General features: G+C 42.2%; 5 protein-coding genes across 10 annotated transcripts; 3 read left to right on the top strand and 2 right to left on the bottom strand.

Moving 5' to 3' along the window:
- Positions 1 to 137: 137 nt before the first annotated feature.
- On the bottom strand, positions 138 to 2539 carry LOC124202269 (extensin-like). Its single transcript, XM_046598577.1, has 3 exons — positions 2001 to 2539; positions 1750 to 1939; positions 138 to 1683 (listed from the first exon to the last, which is right to left on the bottom strand). Exons 1-3 carry the CDS (start codon positions 2190 to 2192, stop codon positions 266 to 268), a joined length of 1800 nt encoding a protein of 599 aa, XP_046454533.1. The 5' UTR covers positions 2193 to 2539; the 3' UTR covers positions 138 to 265.
- A 145-nt stretch (positions 2540 to 2684) lies between these two features.
- On the bottom strand, positions 2685 to 3652 carry LOC124202275 (cytochrome b-c1 complex subunit 6, mitochondrial-like). Of its 2 annotated transcripts, XM_046598582.1 has the most exons (5): positions 3510 to 3651; positions 3352 to 3384; positions 3163 to 3180; positions 2938 to 3099; positions 2685 to 2853 (listed from the first exon to the last, which is right to left on the bottom strand). In XM_046598582.1, the coding sequence occupies exons 1-5, from the start codon at positions 3519 to 3521 to the stop codon at positions 2821 to 2823; spliced, it is 258 nt and encodes an 85-aa protein (XP_046454538.1). In that variant the 5' UTR covers positions 3522 to 3651; the 3' UTR covers positions 2685 to 2820. The 2 variants fall into 2 exon arrangements, with proteins under 2 accessions (XP_046454538.1, XP_046454539.1); XM_046598583.1 differs by lacking the exon at positions 3352 to 3384 and having other exon boundaries at positions 3510 to 3652.
- Positions 3653 to 3743: 91 nt separating this feature from the next.
- Positions 3744 to 8323, top strand: LOC124202266 (type II inositol 1,4,5-trisphosphate 5-phosphatase-like). Of its 2 annotated transcripts, XM_046598571.1 has the most exons (8): positions 3744 to 3992; positions 4580 to 4698; positions 4780 to 4951; positions 5015 to 5149; positions 5207 to 5431; positions 5519 to 5952; positions 6018 to 7144; positions 7209 to 8323. In XM_046598571.1, the coding sequence occupies exons 2-8, from the start codon at positions 4618 to 4620 to the stop codon at positions 7720 to 7722; spliced, it is 2688 nt and encodes an 895-aa protein (XP_046454527.1). In that variant the 5' UTR covers positions 3744 to 3992; positions 4580 to 4617; the 3' UTR covers positions 7723 to 8323. The 2 variants fall into 2 exon arrangements, with proteins under 2 accessions (XP_046454527.1, XP_046454526.1); XM_046598570.1 differs by lacking the exon at positions 3744 to 3992 and having other exon boundaries at positions 4264 to 4698.
- Positions 8324 to 8459: 136 nt separating this feature from the next.
- LOC124202271 (protein tipE-like) lies at positions 8460 to 11161 on the top strand. Its single transcript, XM_046598579.1, has 5 exons — positions 8460 to 8941; positions 9020 to 9669; positions 9773 to 10030; positions 10116 to 10860; positions 10947 to 11161. The coding sequence occupies exons 2-5, from the start codon at positions 9264 to 9266 to the stop codon at positions 11029 to 11031; spliced, it is 1494 nt and encodes a 497-aa protein (XP_046454535.1). The 5' UTR covers positions 8460 to 8941; positions 9020 to 9263; the 3' UTR covers positions 11032 to 11161.
- A 611-nt stretch (positions 11162 to 11772) lies between these two features.
- On the top strand, positions 11773 to 17261 carry LOC124202268 (mitogen-activated protein kinase kinase kinase kinase 3-like). Of its 4 annotated transcripts, none has more exons than XM_046598572.1 (19): positions 11809 to 12474; positions 12554 to 12582; positions 12727 to 12784; positions 12862 to 13017; positions 13089 to 13192; positions 13258 to 13386; positions 13450 to 13729; positions 13805 to 13966; positions 14096 to 14237; positions 14395 to 14433; positions 14806 to 14847; positions 15005 to 15120; positions 15191 to 15559; positions 15636 to 15922; positions 16000 to 16071; positions 16145 to 16259; positions 16327 to 16515; positions 16598 to 16724; positions 16804 to 17261. In XM_046598572.1, the coding sequence occupies exons 1-19, from the start codon at positions 12402 to 12404 to the stop codon at positions 16901 to 16903; spliced, it is 2589 nt and encodes an 862-aa protein (XP_046454528.1). In that variant the 5' UTR covers positions 11809 to 12401; the 3' UTR covers positions 16904 to 17261. The 4 variants fall into 4 exon arrangements, with proteins under 4 accessions (XP_046454530.1, XP_046454528.1, XP_046454531.1 ...); XM_046598573.1 differs by having other exon boundaries at positions 12086 to 12474; positions 14099 to 14237; XM_046598574.1 differs by lacking the exon at positions 14395 to 14433 and having other exon boundaries at positions 11773 to 12474.
- Positions 17262 to 17635: the final 374 nt, after the last annotated feature.

Here is a 17635-nt window from a genome sequence, read left to right as displayed (position 1 = left end):
GGTTTGAAATAACCTTTTTACGTATTTTGTGATTGTTAAACATTCCCAGATTCATCAAAATAGGAATCTCTACTTTGGCAAAGAAGGTAACTTCTGTTTTATTACAGAGAAATAATCAAATCTGATTTCATAATAGATATTGCTTATCAGATGTATTGAAGGCCCAGCCAAATCATGAAACAGCTAATATTGTATAAGGTGATCTAACTCTAGTATTTTGTAAATCAAACAAATAAGTTAATCATTACTTATTTTTTGGAAATTTTTAGAGAGTTGCAGTTCTATGTGCACTGTTAAGACGTGTTCCATAAGGTATGGAACTATTTGTATCGGCTACATCCGTAAGAGCTGATTCCTCCATGATACTGTATTGAGGGCCTCCTTCTTCATCCATTTCCAATTCTTCTTCCGCATTCGTTGTGACAACAGGCGATGTTGTAGTCGTTGCAGTAATCTGAGAGCTACTATCTTCGGTCACAGAAAAGCTTTCTTCTAAAGGCTGTGAATCTTCAAGACGAGAGCCTCTAGGAGGAAGACGAGGAGGAGCAGGAGCAGGTGGAGGTGGAAGATAAGGAGCAGGAGCAGGTGGAGGAGGAAGAGGAGCGGATGGAGGAGGAAGAGGAGCAGGTGGAGGAGGAAGAGGAGCGGATGGAGGAGGAAGAGGAGGAGAAGGAGCGGATGGAGGAGCAGGAGGAGAAGGCTCCACGCCGAATGTAGGTACATTCCCAATAGATTCTGGCATTTGTGGGGCTTGACTGTTATCGGGTAAGGGTTCAAAAGGCATAGGATCAACTGGAGAAGGGAATATTGGCAAAAAACCGTTTGTTTGAATTGAAATGAAGGTGGGTGGTGGTACTACAGGAGTGGAATCATCAACTGGCGCAGAATCTGAAATTTGTGGCGGCAGAGAATCCGATTGGGAAACGGAAGGTCCATTCCATTGTTGAGCGGTTTGTGTAGGACTATCTTCGATTTCACGAGGTGAATGGGGAGATGAGAACATTGGGGCGGGGAAATTATTGGTTGAAAGGTATTGTGCAGGCGGTAAGACATCAACTTGAGCGGGCACGGGAGGCGGAACGGGTGCTGGTTCAGGAGCTGGAGCGTAAACTGGGGCTGATTGAGGCGTTGGTGCCAAATCTTGGGGAGGAGGAGCATAAGCAGGAAGCTCTGCTGGAGGAGGAGCATACGCTGGAGCTGGATCGTAAGCTGGAGGAGGAGCATATGCTGGAGCAGGATCGTAAGCTGGAGCAGGGGCATATGCTGGAGCAGGATCGTAACTTGGTTGTGGAGCATATTCTTGTGGATAAGTGTAGGAAGATTGGTATACGGGTTGGGCATAGTACTGCTGCTGCATGGGCCTCTTCTTCTTCTTTAATTTCTTTGGCTTGGGATGCAATAAGCTATTCAAATCCTTCAAACCTACCAGCCTCGTCAGTCCTTTCATGGCTTGAGCTTGCATTTCTTTAATGCCTTTACCTCCCTTTGCAAAACCACCAAATCCCTTTTCCGGTTTCTGATGCGGTGGAATACTGTAGTCGGACGAATAAGTTGGGGCATTGTAGGATCCGTACGAAGGAGCTGGTGGGGCGGGAGGAGCAGGGATAGGAGCAGGGATAGGCGCATTTCCCTTCGAATCTTTCCAATCAAGTTCGCCGTGTTCCTTTTTATACTCTAGATTTTCTGAAATTTAAGTTAATGTATTAGTCACAATTTGGTATTGGATAACAGGGGAAAAATAGACCATACTTGCAATAATTGTCCAAATAACCCCAGCAACCGATCCAACAGCTCCCAAAGTGAGGCCGAGTCCGGAAGGTAATCCCATTTCCCACTTTTCAGTAAGTGGACGAATTAAACGGCTCTCTTTGCTGTTAAGGCGATCCATTTTTTCGGCTATTTCAGCCGTAACTTCGCGTTTAACCTTTGCTCCAGCAATCTGAAATAATGTCATTATTTTTACCACTTTAAATTTAAATTGTACTATAAAGTTTACGTACTTCTCTGGTGAATTTTGGTTTTATGTTTAAGGTAACCGAGCCCAAGTCTGAATCATCTTTAGTGACGTTAAATGTAAACGGTAAAAGTGAGCTGAAAGAGGCTGGAAAAGTAATTGGAAGACTAAACCATCTTGCTTCGGTATCAATGACGGCCAATGCCGTCAAAACCAAAAGAATTCGTGCAAGCTGCATCGATGAAATCTCACTATCTTGTAGCTGAAAAAGATAGCTGGATTTGAATAAAGCCTCAGAACACTTTTCCTGAAGACGAGAACTGAAAAATCGCCACTGGATGTATCACACGTCTGTCAACGTCTACTTGTATGACTGGATTGGGTTTAGCTTATGGAATTGGAAACCTATAGGCCGACACAAGGATGTAAGAATGGAGGTCATCCAAACACTATTCATATTCAGTTCAAGCTTATCCTAAAAATCTTCCGGTGCGCGGATTGAAATGATATCGTCAAATGCTCGTCACGTAGTCGGTAACGGTAAGTAAGGAGGTTTTCTCCTACTCATAGCGAGACGTCCTTAATTAAAGCATTAGGAGAAACTAGCACATCGCTTTCATTTCAGGATGTTATCGGAGAAATTTACAGCTGAGAGTGTTAGTGACCTAGTAACCAAAAAGATCCTGCAAGTCTGCAAAGGACTGGTCAATAACAAACAAAATAACTTGCATTAGGGTGTGTCGTAACAGCGTCATTTTTATTTGCTATGTATAATCTACAGCCATCAAGATGTTGATAATTGAAATTCAATTTTCCATTTCTGTTACCATACTATCAAACAATGTTTTACCAAACTAACAAACAATTTACTTTAGAAGTTTGAATAGCTTGGGGGCAAACTGCAATAGAAAAAAGAATATTAGAAAGTTTGGCTTGAATTAATTGTAAAAGTTTAAATTGTAAAAATCTAAAATATAACATACACAGTGGTCAACACAGTGGAGAAAATCTGATTGTTCCTCTACACAGGTCTCGGTTGTGGCAGATTTGCTGGATACTCGTTCATTGCAAGCATTGAATTTTTCCAACAGGGCAGCACATTCCTTAGTCTGGGTGCACTTTTCCCTGATTTCTACTGCTGGATCCTGTGAATTAAACAACACCATGAAACTTAAGGTAAAAATAGTTAAAAGTAGGAATATTCTTACCACCAACTCGGGAGCTTCCTGAAAAAGCAAGAGAAGAACTAATTATTAAAGAGATCTAGAAATTTTGCACATTTCATAGTAATAAGTAATGATGAATATGATTGTAACGATACCTCACGACTTTTTTTTTACATGTTAAAAAGGTAAATCGAAAATCTGTGATACGTGCACAAAAAACTACATGCATACCTCCTCTACTTCTACCGGCTCGGATGCTGCTTCCTAGGTAAAATACATTCACGAAATAAGTTATTGAAAGAAACAAACTACACTATCTAATAAGCTACTGCATTCCAACTTTACATACATAAATTTGAGAAAAATAATTAATTTTAAAAAGTTTTTACTTGTTCGGACATGATGAGATAATATGCACTGGAAACAGAGGAGAGGAATACAGAAGACGGCCACACGACTCAGAAAATGAATTTATGAGCAGAGCATAGTAACGAAGATAGCAAAGACAAGGCCCAAGGCCGACCAACAATCCGTCCGCACCACCTGAACGTTAACATTTTTAGTTCATAGATGGCGCAAAATTTCACGTGTTGAAAGCACGTGATCTCTTTCGCGAAAAAGTTTGCCCTTTTTTTGAAAATGAAATGAAGAAAAAAAGACGCGAAATAAAACGAAACTGCGCAATGGTCCCTGTGTTGACGTAATACTTGTACATAGTACGGTAGTTAGACAAGTTCGAGGAGATCGGATCCGCAACGAAGAACAATTCATTCGTCATCTGTGGAAATTACGTTAGAAAAATTTCGAAACCAAATTACTTTCCAGGAATAGCACGTGATTCACATCGTTCCACAGGAATATGGAGTAACAAGGTATTTAGTATTTTATTTATAGAATAAAATTCCAGTCATTTTTTCTTGTCACCAGATGGGAAAATCAGGCCTCGCTTAATACATTTTTAACGAGTGTGTCCCTGCCATCTAATAAATTTTATGAATTAATAGCGCTTTTAAAAAGATTAATTTTCAGAACTGATTTTTTCACGCTTTGCTGCCAGTTGTTTAGCATATGCCGCTTGATACATGCGATACATGGTAAGTTTATTCATCTTCATCGGCGTAAGTTTAAGAAATTTTTAAAATTAGCATTTAAAGAGGTGCTAGCAGTGATGAGGCTTCGTACTACTTGACTTTGCGATTTTTGCGAGGTAGTATAATTCAATTATTGTTTGGCTTATCAGTCGAGAGTGAATCGATCAATAACTTCCGATGATCGATACAAGTTTTGTTGTCTTGTGTCTTCTGCTAAGCCTTTCCCTTCCCTTATTGTGTGGTGACAGTAGCTCAGTATTCCACTGGCAGTTCTGTATCTGTTATTGCAATCTGTGGGTTTTTTAAAAACCGCTTGTGCGTGACGTTATATATATTTTTGTATTGTGTCTATATGTGTGTGTGCATAGACTGTGTTCTCAAGTGCCACTCGGTGTTGTAAAGGAATATGAGTACAGCCGGCGGGGGGATGGAGAGCTTAATTGCTAACCTTCAGGCTCAGCTGCCCAGTGGGCACAGAATCGTGACAATATCCTTTTCACTCAAGCATACAATCTATTATAAAAGAGCTTCTCATGTATGAATTATATTCCTTAACCAATTTTTTCAAGCGTTGGAAGCAGGTCTTGTACAGGAGTGGATCCGCACCAATCGTCTCCTTGTGCTAGTTGAGAGCTCCACCGAAAGTGCTGTCCTGATCTATATTGTGTCAAAAAATGTAGCTGATGAGTTTACTCTGGAAAGAACTATACCCTTAGACACAGAATTCAAATGTGAAATTGGTAAGGGTGCTGTGTAGACTGTTGTGTTCAACTGTGAGAATTCTAATTGTCGTTATTATTCAGATACTGCCAGTGCCAACGTTGTCTCTACTGACGTTTTCTTAAAGCTATCTAGAAAGAAGGTGCGTTTACTGTTTGAGATGCTCCCTTCCTTCAAAGCAAATAAATTTGTGGAAGAAGTTGGAAAAGCTACTGAAGGTTAGAATGTTTCTTTTTTCTCACTAGGTTCATTTCTAAAACTTTGTTATCATTTAGTGGCCAACAAAAAGCGAGCTCCACCAAACTTTTCATGGTTAGAAGTTTATAATCCACAACTTGTTTGGGAGTCTGGTTCAGATTCTGAACCACTTACATCGACGGCAGCTGAGACCGATTCCTCCAACAATTGCCATGATGCAATTCCCGCTCACTTGAATCAAAAGGCGGATTCCGAGTTGTCAAGCCCGGATGTAACGGCTCACCGATCTTCAATAGCCACTGGTAAAACATTTGATCTTTTGTTCCCATTTCCTCACATCTATATTGGATTACATAAAATACCATTTTTATTTTATCTTCTCTCCAAAGGTGGAGCCACACCCATCGCTGCAAGGGAGAGTGTCGTAAGGTATCAGATGGCTCTAAGGGAAACAGCCTACACCGATTTGCGCCAGATTACCATCTTTTTGGGGACTTACAATGTCAATGGGCAGCCACCCACATCGGGTCTTGCCGATTGGCTCTCAATCGATAAAGATCCTCCCGATATCTATGCCGTCGGATTTCAGGAGCTCGATCTGAGCAAAGAGGCCTTTTTGTTCAATGAAACTCCTCGTGAAGAGGAATGGTACCGCGCCGTTTTCCGTGGCCTTCATCCCAAAGGCAAATATCGCAAGGTGAAATTAGTTCGTCTCGTCGGCATGATGCTGATCGTCTTCATCCAGGAGAAGCACTGGGCCTACGTCAGGAGCGTTGCCTCCGAAGTTGTCGGTACCGGACTCATGGGCAAAATGGGCAATAAAGTACGTTGATAAAGTTTTTAGCTATCTTTTATTGCGCGACCTAATTAAATTTTTTTAAATGATAGGGTGGTGTGGCAATTCGTTTTGACTTGCACAATTCATCGATTTGCTTCGTCAATAGTCACTTGGCCGCTCACACCGAAGAAGTGGAACGGCGTAATCAAGATTACCTCGACATTTGTAATCGACTGGTATTTTCAACAACTTTCCCAAGCAAGTCCATTAAGGAGCACGATCAGGTTTTCTGGATTGGTGACCTTAATTATCGCCTTTCTGGCGATTTGGACCTTTTGCGTGTCAAAGAATTGTTGGACCAGAATAACCACCAGGCTTTGCTGCAGTACGACCAGTTTCGCTCCCAGCACGCTGCTCACAAAATCTTTATTGGCTACCAGGAAGGTCCTATACAATTCCGTCCGTCATACAAGTATGACCCGGGAACTGACAACTGGGACACAAGCGAAAAGAATCGAGCTCCAGCCTGGTGTGACCGGTGCCTTTGGAAAGGCGAAAACGTTCAAGTGAAGGACTACCGCAGTCACCCTGGGCTGCGTATGAGCGACCACAAGCCCGTCTCGTGCTTTTTGGATTGTGGTGTCAAGATCATTGATACGGTCCGCTACCGAAAGATTTACGAAGAGGTCATGAAGAAACTGGACAAGTTAGAGAATGAATTTCTACCTCAAGTCAGCGTTGATTCGACCGAAATCAACTTTGGTAAAGTGTCATTCAATGAAGGTGCTACCAAAGTACTGACGGTCGCCAACACGGGACAAGTGCCTGTCCAGTACGAATTTATTAAGAAACATCGCGACTCAAACTATTGCAAACCTTGGCTGGCCTGTGAGCCTTACACGGGATTCCTGATGCCCGGCGACAATTCCTACATCACCCTTGAAGTATTAGTTGACAAACGGACAGCGTGGAGTCTCAACAGTGGGTTAGATGAGCTCTACGACATATTGGTGCTTCATTTAGATGGCGGCAAGGATATTTTCATTACCGTTAGCGGCCAGTACCAAAAAAGCTGCTTTGGTTGTTCGATCGAAGCCTTGATCCAAATGCATCAGCCCATTTCGCAGGTACCGCCTGAAACCGTGTGCCAGTACGAAAAGGCCGCCTATCCATCGGTGGACCCTGGAAACGATTCAGATTCCAAACAACCCGTTTTAGCAGTGCCAAAGGAACTCTGGTAATTTATTCATTCTGGTTTGACTGGTGAAATTGTTATTACATTATCTCCTTTTTATTGACAGGTTTATTCTTGACGAGCTCTACCGTCGAGGAATGGACACGCCTGGTTTGTTTGAGCAACCGGGACTGTCGTCCGAGATAGCAGCCATTCGGAGGACTCTAGATGATAGTTTGCCCGATACACTCCCAGGAAGTGTGCACTCGGTGGCCGAGTCGCTCCTCATCTTTTTAGAGACTTTGAAAGAACCTATTATTCCGTTTGGATTGACCCAGAAAGCCTTGGATGGATGCACGGCTTTCGCGTCCTGCAAAATGGTCTACACCAGTCTACCGCTCTCTCACCAGCACGTCTTCAAACACATCATCAGCTTCTTAAAGGAGGTTTTATTGCACAGCAACAAGAACGGATTGGACGCCAAGACGCTGGTGGCGCTATTCGGTAGTGCAATGATTCGCCTTCCGCCTCCCAAATACCCGTTAGGTTCTTCAATTAGTTTGTCGCAAAACCAGCCACACCTGGATCGCAAGCGAACCACGTTTATTCACCACTTCTTAGTCAACGACTTGGATGATTGATCCATATTTCAACTTATTCCAAACACACTTTAATTATAATTTTTTTTTCTTTCTTGTTTTGTATTTTTCTTTTTCTATTCTAATTTTTCCCCTCCTTATTAGGTCAAACAATTTCAAAGCGATAGTGTGCGAAATTTAGTTTTCAATTTAGTCCCTGACTTGGAGAAATATCGGACGAGATTGCAGCAGCTTGTAATAATTTAAAATCCAGAATCGATTTATTTACTGTATGTATATATCGACACAAACCGGATTGAGTGGCAACCTTCAATACCCAATCGTGTTTGCTTAATAGTTCTTTACCATAATAATTAACAGCTACTAATATAAAAATTCCTGTTATTTCCACACAAACCAAACTTAACCAACCACTAATATGTTCACATCCTCTTTAGCTCTCCATGCTCCACAATTTTGTTTTCCATGCTCCGGCTCTAGCTCAGGCTCCCATCCGAAAAATACTTCATTTTTGTTCATTGTTTTTTTTCCTTTTAATTCTCCCCTGTTTTGCCATGTTCGCTAAACAATTAATTTTTTTTTTCTCCATGTCTCCCGCGGTGTATGCGTGTGATTGGGTTACACTAATTTCGTGTCTGTGCAATCGACTCAATCAAATTTCTATTATTATTATTTTAATAATAATATCGTACACAATTCATCTGGTCCCCCCCCCAAAAAAAAGTGATCCTACAAAGCGGGAAATGGTTTGTACAGTATAGGGCTGTTATCGACGTGTTCTTCCGGCAAAGAAGTAAGGGATTTCTTTAGTTTTTCTTATTCTTTCTCATTCGTGATTATTGTCAACATTACCGATTTGTGTTTGTTTTGTTTCCTTATCTCTTTTTTTTATTTTATTTTATTTGTTTGTTTGTTGGTTATACAGTTCACCAGCGGAACGTGACGGTATGCTCCCGAATAAATGGATCCGGCTGGTCAGAGCAGCGTGAACGTTAGCGGGCTACGCGTGCGACACGAGCCATAATGACATGTCACGTTAGGAAAAGTCAGTCGGCAAGACAACGAGCCAAAAAGATGCGATAAAGAAGGGGTATAGAGAAAAGAGGAGAAAATGAGGTTAGATCAGGAGCAAAAGAGGAGGAGCTGTTGCATCCCAAAAAGCCCGTTGCCATATCGACAGGAGGGAGGAGGTACCGACTTGACGTTCGTTTATATGTACACATCTAGACTCTGTGCTGCGCTGGCTGTTCTTACATATACAGTAAGTAGGATACAGCTACACAACAACGTCTGTCCACATGTTCAAACACATTGGTGACTTATTGGAAATCTATATAAGGTGGGAAGAAAAGCCAGTGACAAGAGGAGAGAATCCATTGAATTATTCAGCCAGTCTGCTTTGGGTGGCTATGCACAACACACAGCAGTGGAGTTTCTATATCTACAACACAAACAGTCATGAGTTCATCTCTTGTTGTGTCGTGGTTCCGGGATAATGGACATTGCGGGAATTGGTATTAGTAGTCGCAGTCGACTGTGCCATTGTGTTGAGTTGACTGGCAGACAAATATCCGCCAGTCGACATGGCTGACTTCAGCAGAGCGGAAGGCGTGAGCGGCGCAGGAGTGCCTACAACAAAAACAACAACAACATCATCTTCTTCTTGTATTTCATCTTTGTCGCACCATCACCTTTCGTCCTCTAACAGTATTCCCTCGAGGTCCACGTCGCTATTATTACCGCCCGTGTCACAGTCACAATCTCAACACACCCTTTCCGGTTCTCACCGCGGCTCGGTCATGTCCGGAAGGCCTCCGCGGCTGCAGACGAGTGCCGGAGTCAAGTCGTCGGGTTCGACAGTGAACAAGCCGGCGACAGAAGTGATTTCCGCACCCGTCCCGACGCTGGATCCCGTTCATCGGCAAAAGATCATGCAACTTCGCCTTCAAGCTGCCAAAGCATCCATGAAGAGACAGAGCAGTCTTCGACGTAAGTCTGGAAAAATATGTAATTCAATTATGATGTGCCTAACTTGTTATTTTTTTTTGTATGTGGTGGGGTTTATTTATTATTCGGTTGGGGTGGTGGACAGGAGAGAATATACATCGACTCGCCTTCTGGCTCTTAAGGACATCCCTGTGGCTGGCCGGCATTTTCAGCTTGACTGTATTAATTATTGCCTTTCCATTGGCGGTCGATCCGGCCTTGGAGTCCATTTGGAGGACGTTTAGTACCAAACCAGTCATCTGTCTCACGACTGACATTCAAATCCATCATTCGAGGAATCCGGACGGATCCGTCAAAGGCAACGATGCTTGCACGTGGACCTCTTGTCGCCAAGGATGTACAGGTACTTACGTACACATACCCCCCATCTTTTTTTTAGGAATTGCCAATGATCGATTTGTTCACCATTTTCGTCCTCAAAAATGTAGGGGAATTATTTAGATGCGTCCAACTCTTTGCCAATATCAGCCGATTGCCTTGGGACGTATTGGAATCTGCCAATACGAGCCAATGGATTCGATTAGATTCTTCTACGTCTCAAATCGAATTGGGACGGCGCCTGAAAAGGTCTACCAACTGGGCCGTTAGCTGGGCCACCCAAAATAAGCATCTTTTCAACAAGAGTGCCAGCGCCAATCAATCGATCAATCCGCTCTACGAAATGCAGCGTGAACACTCACGACGTCAATACGCCCAGTTGGTGGAGGAACTCAAAGGCCAGCAACTCGATGATGAGAGAAATGAGACGACGACGTCGTCCTTGTTTGAGGCCGTTAATGTCCGGCTCATGGTCAACGTCCGCGGTTGCGGTTACACGGTCGACTGTGCCGATTTCCATCGCACCGCGGGCGTCATCGGCTCTCTAATACCCTGTCACCTGAGCAGCCGGGCCGACGTGACCCCCTTGGCGGTTATGGAACACAATCCCGAACAGGATCGCAATATCATTCTTTTCCTATTCACCGTTCCTGCCTGCGTTTTCGGCTCGGCCGTCTTCCTCCTTTGCTGCATTCATTACCAGTGCTGTCGCCCTCAACTGGCCAAAATGATGGCCAGCCGCTCTTCCGCCGAATATTCAGTCGCACGACTGATTATCAACAGTGGCATCCAATTTCATCCACCGGCGACGACGACGACGACCACCAACAATGAGCAACCATCCAATAACATCAAGTAAAAAATTTACACCATTGTAATTTTATTTACCCAACTGTGATTGATCTTTTGTTGATTTGGAAAAAAAAATACTAAATAAAAAGGTACTGGGCGGCACCGACGGAAGAGACTTGTGTTAGCCCAGAAGCGCCATTGGCAGCCCAGCAACTGAATCATCAGCTCACATAATAATAGCTCATCTCCTATTTATAGTCCCGAATTAAAAGCACCATTATTTAGGATTGTGGAAACTGTTTTTGATATAAATGAACTGCTGTGTAATACTCGAAGAAAAAATGTACAAAACTTACGCATCTAACTGGCAAATGTCCATTTTATATATGCGCCAACATGTAGTAGTAGTAGTACAACAGCTCGTTATTAAGTCAAGCAGGCCACGCCTATAGCTCAATTATTTGAATGTGCGGCGACGATTGTATGGCAATTTGCTCGAAAGTATATTCTCGGAGGCCCATTAGATGTTGATCTATTCGACTGATGGTAGAACAGCTTTTAATGGGCTATGTCTGCTGCGAAATGGCAGTTATTTATCGGGACTCTTGAATCAAATATTATGGTAGCCATGGCTCGTCTGCACGCGAATTACCGCCTACAGACCTTTCCCGTTTAATGATAACAGATCGTTATTATTGTTGCGCTATATTTCTGGAAACAGCCGGGGAAAAAAAAGCGACTTTCGTAAACATTCCGTTTGATTCGGAGAATCGTCTAGAAAAAGTATAATAATAATAATAATATCAGCCAGAAGCGGCCAAAGTTATCCATCAATTTCAAAAGAAAACTTATATTGGAAATAACGAAACGTTATTATTTTTACGCCCGGGTAAATAGCGTTAAAAAGTCGATCGCAATTGTGTACATGTGTACACATAATATATGTAGTTCAATCTGTTATACAGCAGTTGTTATTGACATGTTGACGGCGTCGACGACATGCGTTACTTTTCAAGTTGGGGCGTCGGCGCCCGTGAGTCGTACGTCGCGCCAGCCTTCAGGCGAACCACCAGTGAAAGCTGAAGAATGTGTGTATGTGTGAGATCGCATCTCTTGTCATTACAGTGTTTTCTAGTGTGTGTACTAGTTTGTTACACATAAATATATTCTATATATACTCCCGCGCTCTTGCGTGCTGAGTGTGCCTTTTAACAAACACTGTAAGTATAGAGTGGTGGCTGAACGTTACCGGAATGTTACCGATGTTGACGAGTTGTAAAATATCGACGACAGATGGCGGCGTGAACGTATATTTCCGACAGATCCACAGAAGACAGACAGACAACCCTCTTATAAGTGAGAAATGACTGGTCGAGTTGTCTATTTTTTTTCCGCTCATCTGTGTTATTTGTTGTAAAGTACAGTTGTAAATTCAAGTTTTTGTCTTCCGTGTTCCGTTTATTGCGCCCGTTCTGGTTGATGAGGCGATCGTAGCCCGGTTAGCAGGCCATTTCGACATTATATGCATCCTCTGTGTGGTTCAATAGCAACTCTGGAAGGGAATTAAATTCAATGAAGTGAACATTAGTGTGCTCTCATTCAAAATGAGTGGTTCAGTATCACCAGGCATTAGCAGGAGGAATCCCCAAGATGAATATGAACTCGTTCAGCGGATAGGTAAAAATTCTACTGTGTGGATCGTGCAATCAATGTTTCACCCAACTCACCAACATCAAACTTTATTTTTCACTTTTAGGTAGCGGCACTTATGGTGATGTCTACAAAGTACAGTACAAGTTTCTATCATCAATTTTCAGTTTTTACATCCTGTTTTTCTGTTTCGATTCCCCTTATCCACTTTCTGATTTCCTAGCCTCAGTCTTTACATCTCTGCTTCAGTTGCATGTTATTGATCTGTCTTTTTCTTAGGCAAAGAGACTGGTCACCACTGAATGGGCTGCTATTAAAGTAATCAAACTAGAGCCAGGTATGGAAACAAACACATAACTATTAGTGTTACTCACATGAGGATTGAATTAATATTTCTCATTACTTGTGCTTCAGGCGATGATTTCACAATCATTCAGCAGGAAATTTTGATGATGAAAGACTGCCAGCATCCAAATATAGTGGCATATTATGGGAGCTATTTACGCAGGGACAAGCTGTGGATTTGCATGGAATACTGTGGAGGTGGATCCCTGCAAGACATTTATCATAGTAATTACACATCAATAATGACTTGTTGAATTGCTGTTGTCAAATTGCTGTAATTTTGGTTTGTTTTACAGTATCAGGTCCATTGACAGAAAGCCAAATTGCTTTAATGTCTAAAGAAACCTTACAAGGATTGGCTTATCTTCACTCTCGCGGAAAAATGCACAGAGATGTCAAAGCAAGTGTTTTTTCTCTTTTTCATTAAACCAAACAAGTTTCCTAACATGTCTGTGTACCCAACAGGGAGCAAATATTCTCTTGACTGATAACGGTGACGTCAAACTAGCCGATTTTGGTGTGTCTGCTCAGATCACTGCCACTTTAGGGAAACGAAGGTCCTTCATAGGAACGCCCTACTGGATGGCTCCAGAGGTGATTACACCCCACTTTTAATTTTTTTACATGTCTTAAAAATCATTCCAATTTTCTTTAAAGGTGGCTGCTGTGGAGAGGAAAGGAGGCTACGATCAGCAGTGCGACATTTGGGCTGTAGGAATTACTGCCATCGAATTGGCTGAATTACAACCGCCCATGTTCGATCTGCATCCCATGAGAGCTCTTTTCCTCATGTCCAAAAGTGGGTTCAAACCACCCGTTCTCAAAGAGAAAGCCAAATGGTCAGCAGACTTCCATAACTTTGTCAAAGTCGCATTGACAAAGAATCCTAAAAAGCGACCGCCGGCCATACGTCTCTTGCAACACCCTTTTCTTCAGGGTAAACTACTTAACCCGATCCGCTTTGAAATGAAAATAATATTTATCTGTTTTTGTTTGTTCTTTCTTTATCTAGGAAACCATTTGAATCGTCGGTTGGCGATGGAATTGTTGCAACAGGTTCAAAGCCCACACACACCCCAACGTTCAGATAGCTTGACCGAAGCGGATGAAGACTTGGCCATCGGTGCAGCTCCGCAACGCATAGCCTCGAGGCGAACGAAATCGGAGCTCTTTAGTAAGTCGCCTTGTTGAAAGCCAAATCCTCTTAAGGGAATTTTCATTCCTTTGTGTTGTTTTTTTTCTTTCCCAGGCGAGAAAATGATAATAATTATTATTTATTGATAAAATTTTTTTTTAATTTTAGAAGATGACGTAGGGCTTGATTCCTCGGGCGCTTCCGGTTCGGCGGCCGAAGAAGTTTGGCCGAATTCTAACGGAGGGGCAAACCACTACGACGTCGCATCCGCATGGATGGATAACGATGCCGCAAACGAAGAACTTCACAGGTACAGTCAACATTTTTTAATCGGATTTCCTCAATGTCTAGTGTTGCTGGACGCACAAAAGTCTGGGGAAATTGGAAAACGTGTTCTTTTGTGGGCGGGGTTCTGGATTCTATACAACCAAGGTCGAAATCTATTGAAGCTTTTGGCAATTGTTTAGGACCTTATTGCAGAACATTGAGGAGGAACTCAAGGCAAGGTAAAATTCAACCAAAAAAAAAAACAAACAAAAAAAGATCCTCCAAGCCTCACAATTTTTCACTCATGGCAACTCTTTAACGACAATGATAACTTTGTTAAAAGTGGAGTGAATAATCGTAAAGCAAAAATGCCTTGGCAATTAATCCTCAGTTGTATAAGTTTAATTCTACACCACGCACTTGTGTTTATGGTTCGTGTTATTTATTGACTAAAACCAAACAATGAGTTCACTTTGAGTTTACGTAATTCAAAGATTGTGTCGGTTAAAGGGGATGGCGAAGGATCTAATCTAATTCTATATTCTTCTTTCATTACTCTGCCTCTCCTTGTCTGCTTTGGGGGTTCTTCACTTTTGCTTGCGTCTAATCAGAGGCTTAGCAACTAGTCCTCCGCTGGATCCATACTCTTCGCAGTAAGTGTACATTACCACATAGTTTTTAATCACGTTCACATTTCTCTCCCCCTTAGGTCATGGATATTCTTGGTATCATGTCGTGTCTTGTTCCCTTGCCCTTAACGCTAACAACGTGATCTAACGGGCGTTTCTTTTGTCTTTTTTGTTTTACCAGAGCGACGTTGCCCATGTCCTCGTCACATGAGATAACAACCACCGAATTAGAGGACAAAACTGCGACGCTAACGTTGGACGGCGCCGAAGAAGCGGATCGATGGTTGCGGGACAATGGTACTAAATAACGCCTACGCTTCGCCCATAAATCTTAATCCACACCAACTTTATTACCGATTTATTGCAGGAGTTTTGCCTATGGACAGCGGGGTGAGCGCTGCTCCGGTCGTGGCATCGGAAACGGATCCATCGATTCCGTCACGCCCACCCAGGAGGAGAGAGCGCAAGAAGAGTACCCCGCCGTCGCCGAAATTGACCAGCAATGGTCTTCCACCTACGCCCAAAGTTCACATGGGCGCTTGTTTTTCAAAAGTCTTCAATGGATGCCCTCTCGGCATTCACGGAACGGCCACTTGGATTCACCCAGAAACGCGTGACCAGCACATTCTCATCGCCGCCGAAGAGGGTCTCTACACGCTTAACCTCAATCAGTTGCACGATGCGTACGTTCACCTGCTTTACCCTCGTCGCACAATTTGGATGGTCGTTGTTAAAGGTCTCTCCAATCTTTTTCAAATTTGAATGTTCATCAAATAGTTTTGATCAATTTATATTTGTAATTTTTTTTGCAGACGTCCTAATGACTTTGTCGGGGAAAACTCCGCACTTGTATCGCCATGAACTGATTGCCCTGTTTAGTCAAGCTCATGCCCGACATGGAAATCGCTTCCCACTTGATCGCTTGCTAGTCCCTCGTCGCTTGTCACCATCGCAGCGTGTGCCGGAGACAAGAAACTGCCTTCGAGCTTGTGTTGGCAAGAATCCGTATAACGGATATCGCTACTTGTGTGCCGCAACGCCAAATGGCATCTTTTTGATGCAGTGGTACGATCCACTCAACAAGTTTATGCTTCTCAAGGTATATTTTCGTTGTTGACATTTGAATCTCTTTTGTTATTCTTTTTAAATTTGTGTTGTTTTGGTTTTATTCGACAGCACTATGAATGCCGCTTACCACATCCGCTTACAGAATTTGAAATGTTGATGAGTCCGGACATGGAATATCCGGTATGTTTCTGATAAGATGGCTGATTCATTTTTCTTTGGTTTTGGAATAATTTCTTTCCGATTTGTGTCAAAGCTTTTGTGTGTCGGTGTACGGAGAGGATATTCATCTGATTTGCGTCTTAATGTTGTACGATTGACGGCCACGGAAGCTTTCCTAGATGATGGTAGTGTACCGGAAGATATTGATGGTGCGACATTTTTACATGTTCAATTATGAAATTGGGAAATTCAACTTTTCCTCGTTTTGTTTTTAAGGTTTGGCCACGGTTTTGCCCAACCGAGAAGCAATGGATGTAGTGTGCGTTACTCCATTGGATAAAGAGTCTATTCTAGTAGCTCATGACTCAATTGTTCAAGTGGTCGATATGCAGGGACAGGCTACTAAAATGCGCTCGATGAAAAGCAGCGCTCCTATCAAATTTAGCTTCCGCATCGAAGCTGTTGGTAAATCTACACTCTCCTTTTTATTTTTTCCTTCTCATGATAAGAGTGAAGTTAACTGATTTTGATCTTAATTTTGGTTAAGTTTGCCTGTCTGACAGTATTTTAGCTTTCCATCGCCATGGAATGCAGGGACGATCACTTCGCGATGGAACAGTCACGCAAGAGATAACGGATCAGTCAAGAATATATCGACTTCTTGGATCAGACAAGTACGTGGATCCGATCAGATTCTGTTTATTGTTTGTTTGTTCAATACTAATCGATCCCATTTTAAAAATTCCGTTACAGAGTCGTTGTACTCTCGAGTCGCTCAAGTTATCAAGACGGAAGTACTGGTGATGAAGGAGTCAATTTACATGTCCTAACAGGCCACGAAGCCACCTACTGATTTCTATTCAACTCTTTCCTCTTCTTGTATGTCTTCTCTCTTTTTCATTTCTTTTGAAAATTCGGAAGTTTTTAGAGACATCCTGGTCTAACCAGGTGGATCAGTTAATGATCTGTAGCACAAGTTATTGTACATATATATATGTTGAGTCATCAAGGGAAATTGGTTGAACAATGTACATTCCGTAGTCCAATATTTTTTCTGTCCTCCCCCTCCATCTCTTTGTATCTGTGTAAAAAAAAAAAAAAAAAAAACAGGAATGGGAGTAATCGACGTTTTGGGAAGTTCCACATATTCGTACCGAGTTGGAAATCATTTAAGTCAAAAAGCCTGAATAAATTCGTCTTCGTTACAAAAATGCCGTATGCTATTTGAATTGTTTCTTTGACAAAATTAAAATTCTGGCAGAAAAACCCCATTTACAATTTTTCTTTCGCTAAGGGACAGTAATATGTAATTTGTTTATAATATTCCTGTATCTTAATTTTCTACAGTTTAAGACGCTGATGGCTGATAATAAATTCTTTAATTATTTTCATGTTCGACATTAGGAAGAATTTATTGGAGTTCTATAGAGCCTCTGTTCTACTGTCGCATACTGGGGGCTGTTCGACATCTTTTTTGACGATGGGCGAAAGAAGGTGGACACGAAAGAGAAGAAGAGCTGAAAAGAGATTTGAATACATATCCTCTATTATATCGAAGTCCTTAAGCAATCATAGGGAATATTTT

Source organism: Daphnia pulex, chromosome 9 (genome assembly GCF_021134715.1).
Source record: "Daphnia pulex isolate KAP4 chromosome 9, ASM2113471v1".
NCBI lineage: Eukaryota > Metazoa > Arthropoda > Branchiopoda > Diplostraca > Daphniidae > Daphnia > Daphnia pulex.
The sequence above is the reverse complement of the archived record's forward strand: the minus strand, read 5'-3'. Positions and strand labels throughout refer to the sequence as shown.

Bases quoted from the DNA above. Each gene is read 5' to 3' on its own strand.
- LOC124202269 (XM_046598577.1), bottom strand. From the start codon at position 2,192: ATGCAGCTTGCACGAATTCTTTTGGTTTTGACGGCATTGGCCGTCATT. The intron at 1,940-2,000 runs GTACGTAAACTT...ACATTATTTCAG, and splicing joins AACCAAAATTCACCAGAGAA to ATTGCTGGAGCAAAGGTTAA. The intron at 1,684-1,749 runs GTATGGTCTATT...CTTAAATTTCAG, and splicing joins TATTTGGACAATTATTGCAA to AAAATCTAGAGTATAAAAAG.
- LOC124202271 (XM_046598579.1), top strand. From the start codon at position 9,264: ATGGCTGACTTCAGCAGAGCGGAAGGCGTGAGCGGCGCAGGAGTGCCT. The intron at 9,670-9,772 runs GTAAGTCTGGAA...GGTGGTGGACAG, and splicing joins GAGACAGAGCAGTCTTCGAC to GAGAGAATATACATCGACTC. The intron at 10,861-10,946 runs GTAAAAAATTTA...CTAAATAAAAAG, and splicing joins CAACCATCCAATAACATCAA to GTACTGGGCGGCACCGACGG.
- LOC124202268 (XM_046598572.1), top strand. From the start codon at position 12,402: ATGAGTGGTTCAGTATCACCAGGCATTAGCAGGAGGAATCCCCAAGAT. The intron at 14,238-14,394 runs GTACAGTCAACA...GCAATTGTTTAG, and splicing joins GCAAACGAAGAACTTCACAG to GACCTTATTGCAGAACATTG. The intron at 15,121-15,190 runs GTACTAAATAAC...GATTTATTGCAG, and splicing joins TCGATGGTTGCGGGACAATG to GAGTTTTGCCTATGGACAGC.
- LOC124202275 (XM_046598582.1), bottom strand. The intron at 2,854-2,937 runs GTATGTTATATT...TTTCTATTGCAG, and splicing joins TCCACTGTGTTGACCACTGT to TTTGCCCCCAAGCTATTCAA.
- LOC124202266 (XM_046598571.1), top strand. From the start codon at position 4,618: ATGAGTACAGCCGGCGGGGGGATGGAGAGCTTAATTGCTAACCTTCAG. The intron at 4,699-4,779 runs ATATCCTTTTCA...CAATTTTTTCAA, and splicing joins GTGGGCACAGAATCGTGACA to GCGTTGGAAGCAGGTCTTGT. The intron at 4,952-5,014 runs GTAAGGGTGCTG...GTTATTATTCAG, and splicing joins AGAATTCAAATGTGAAATTG to ATACTGCCAGTGCCAACGTT.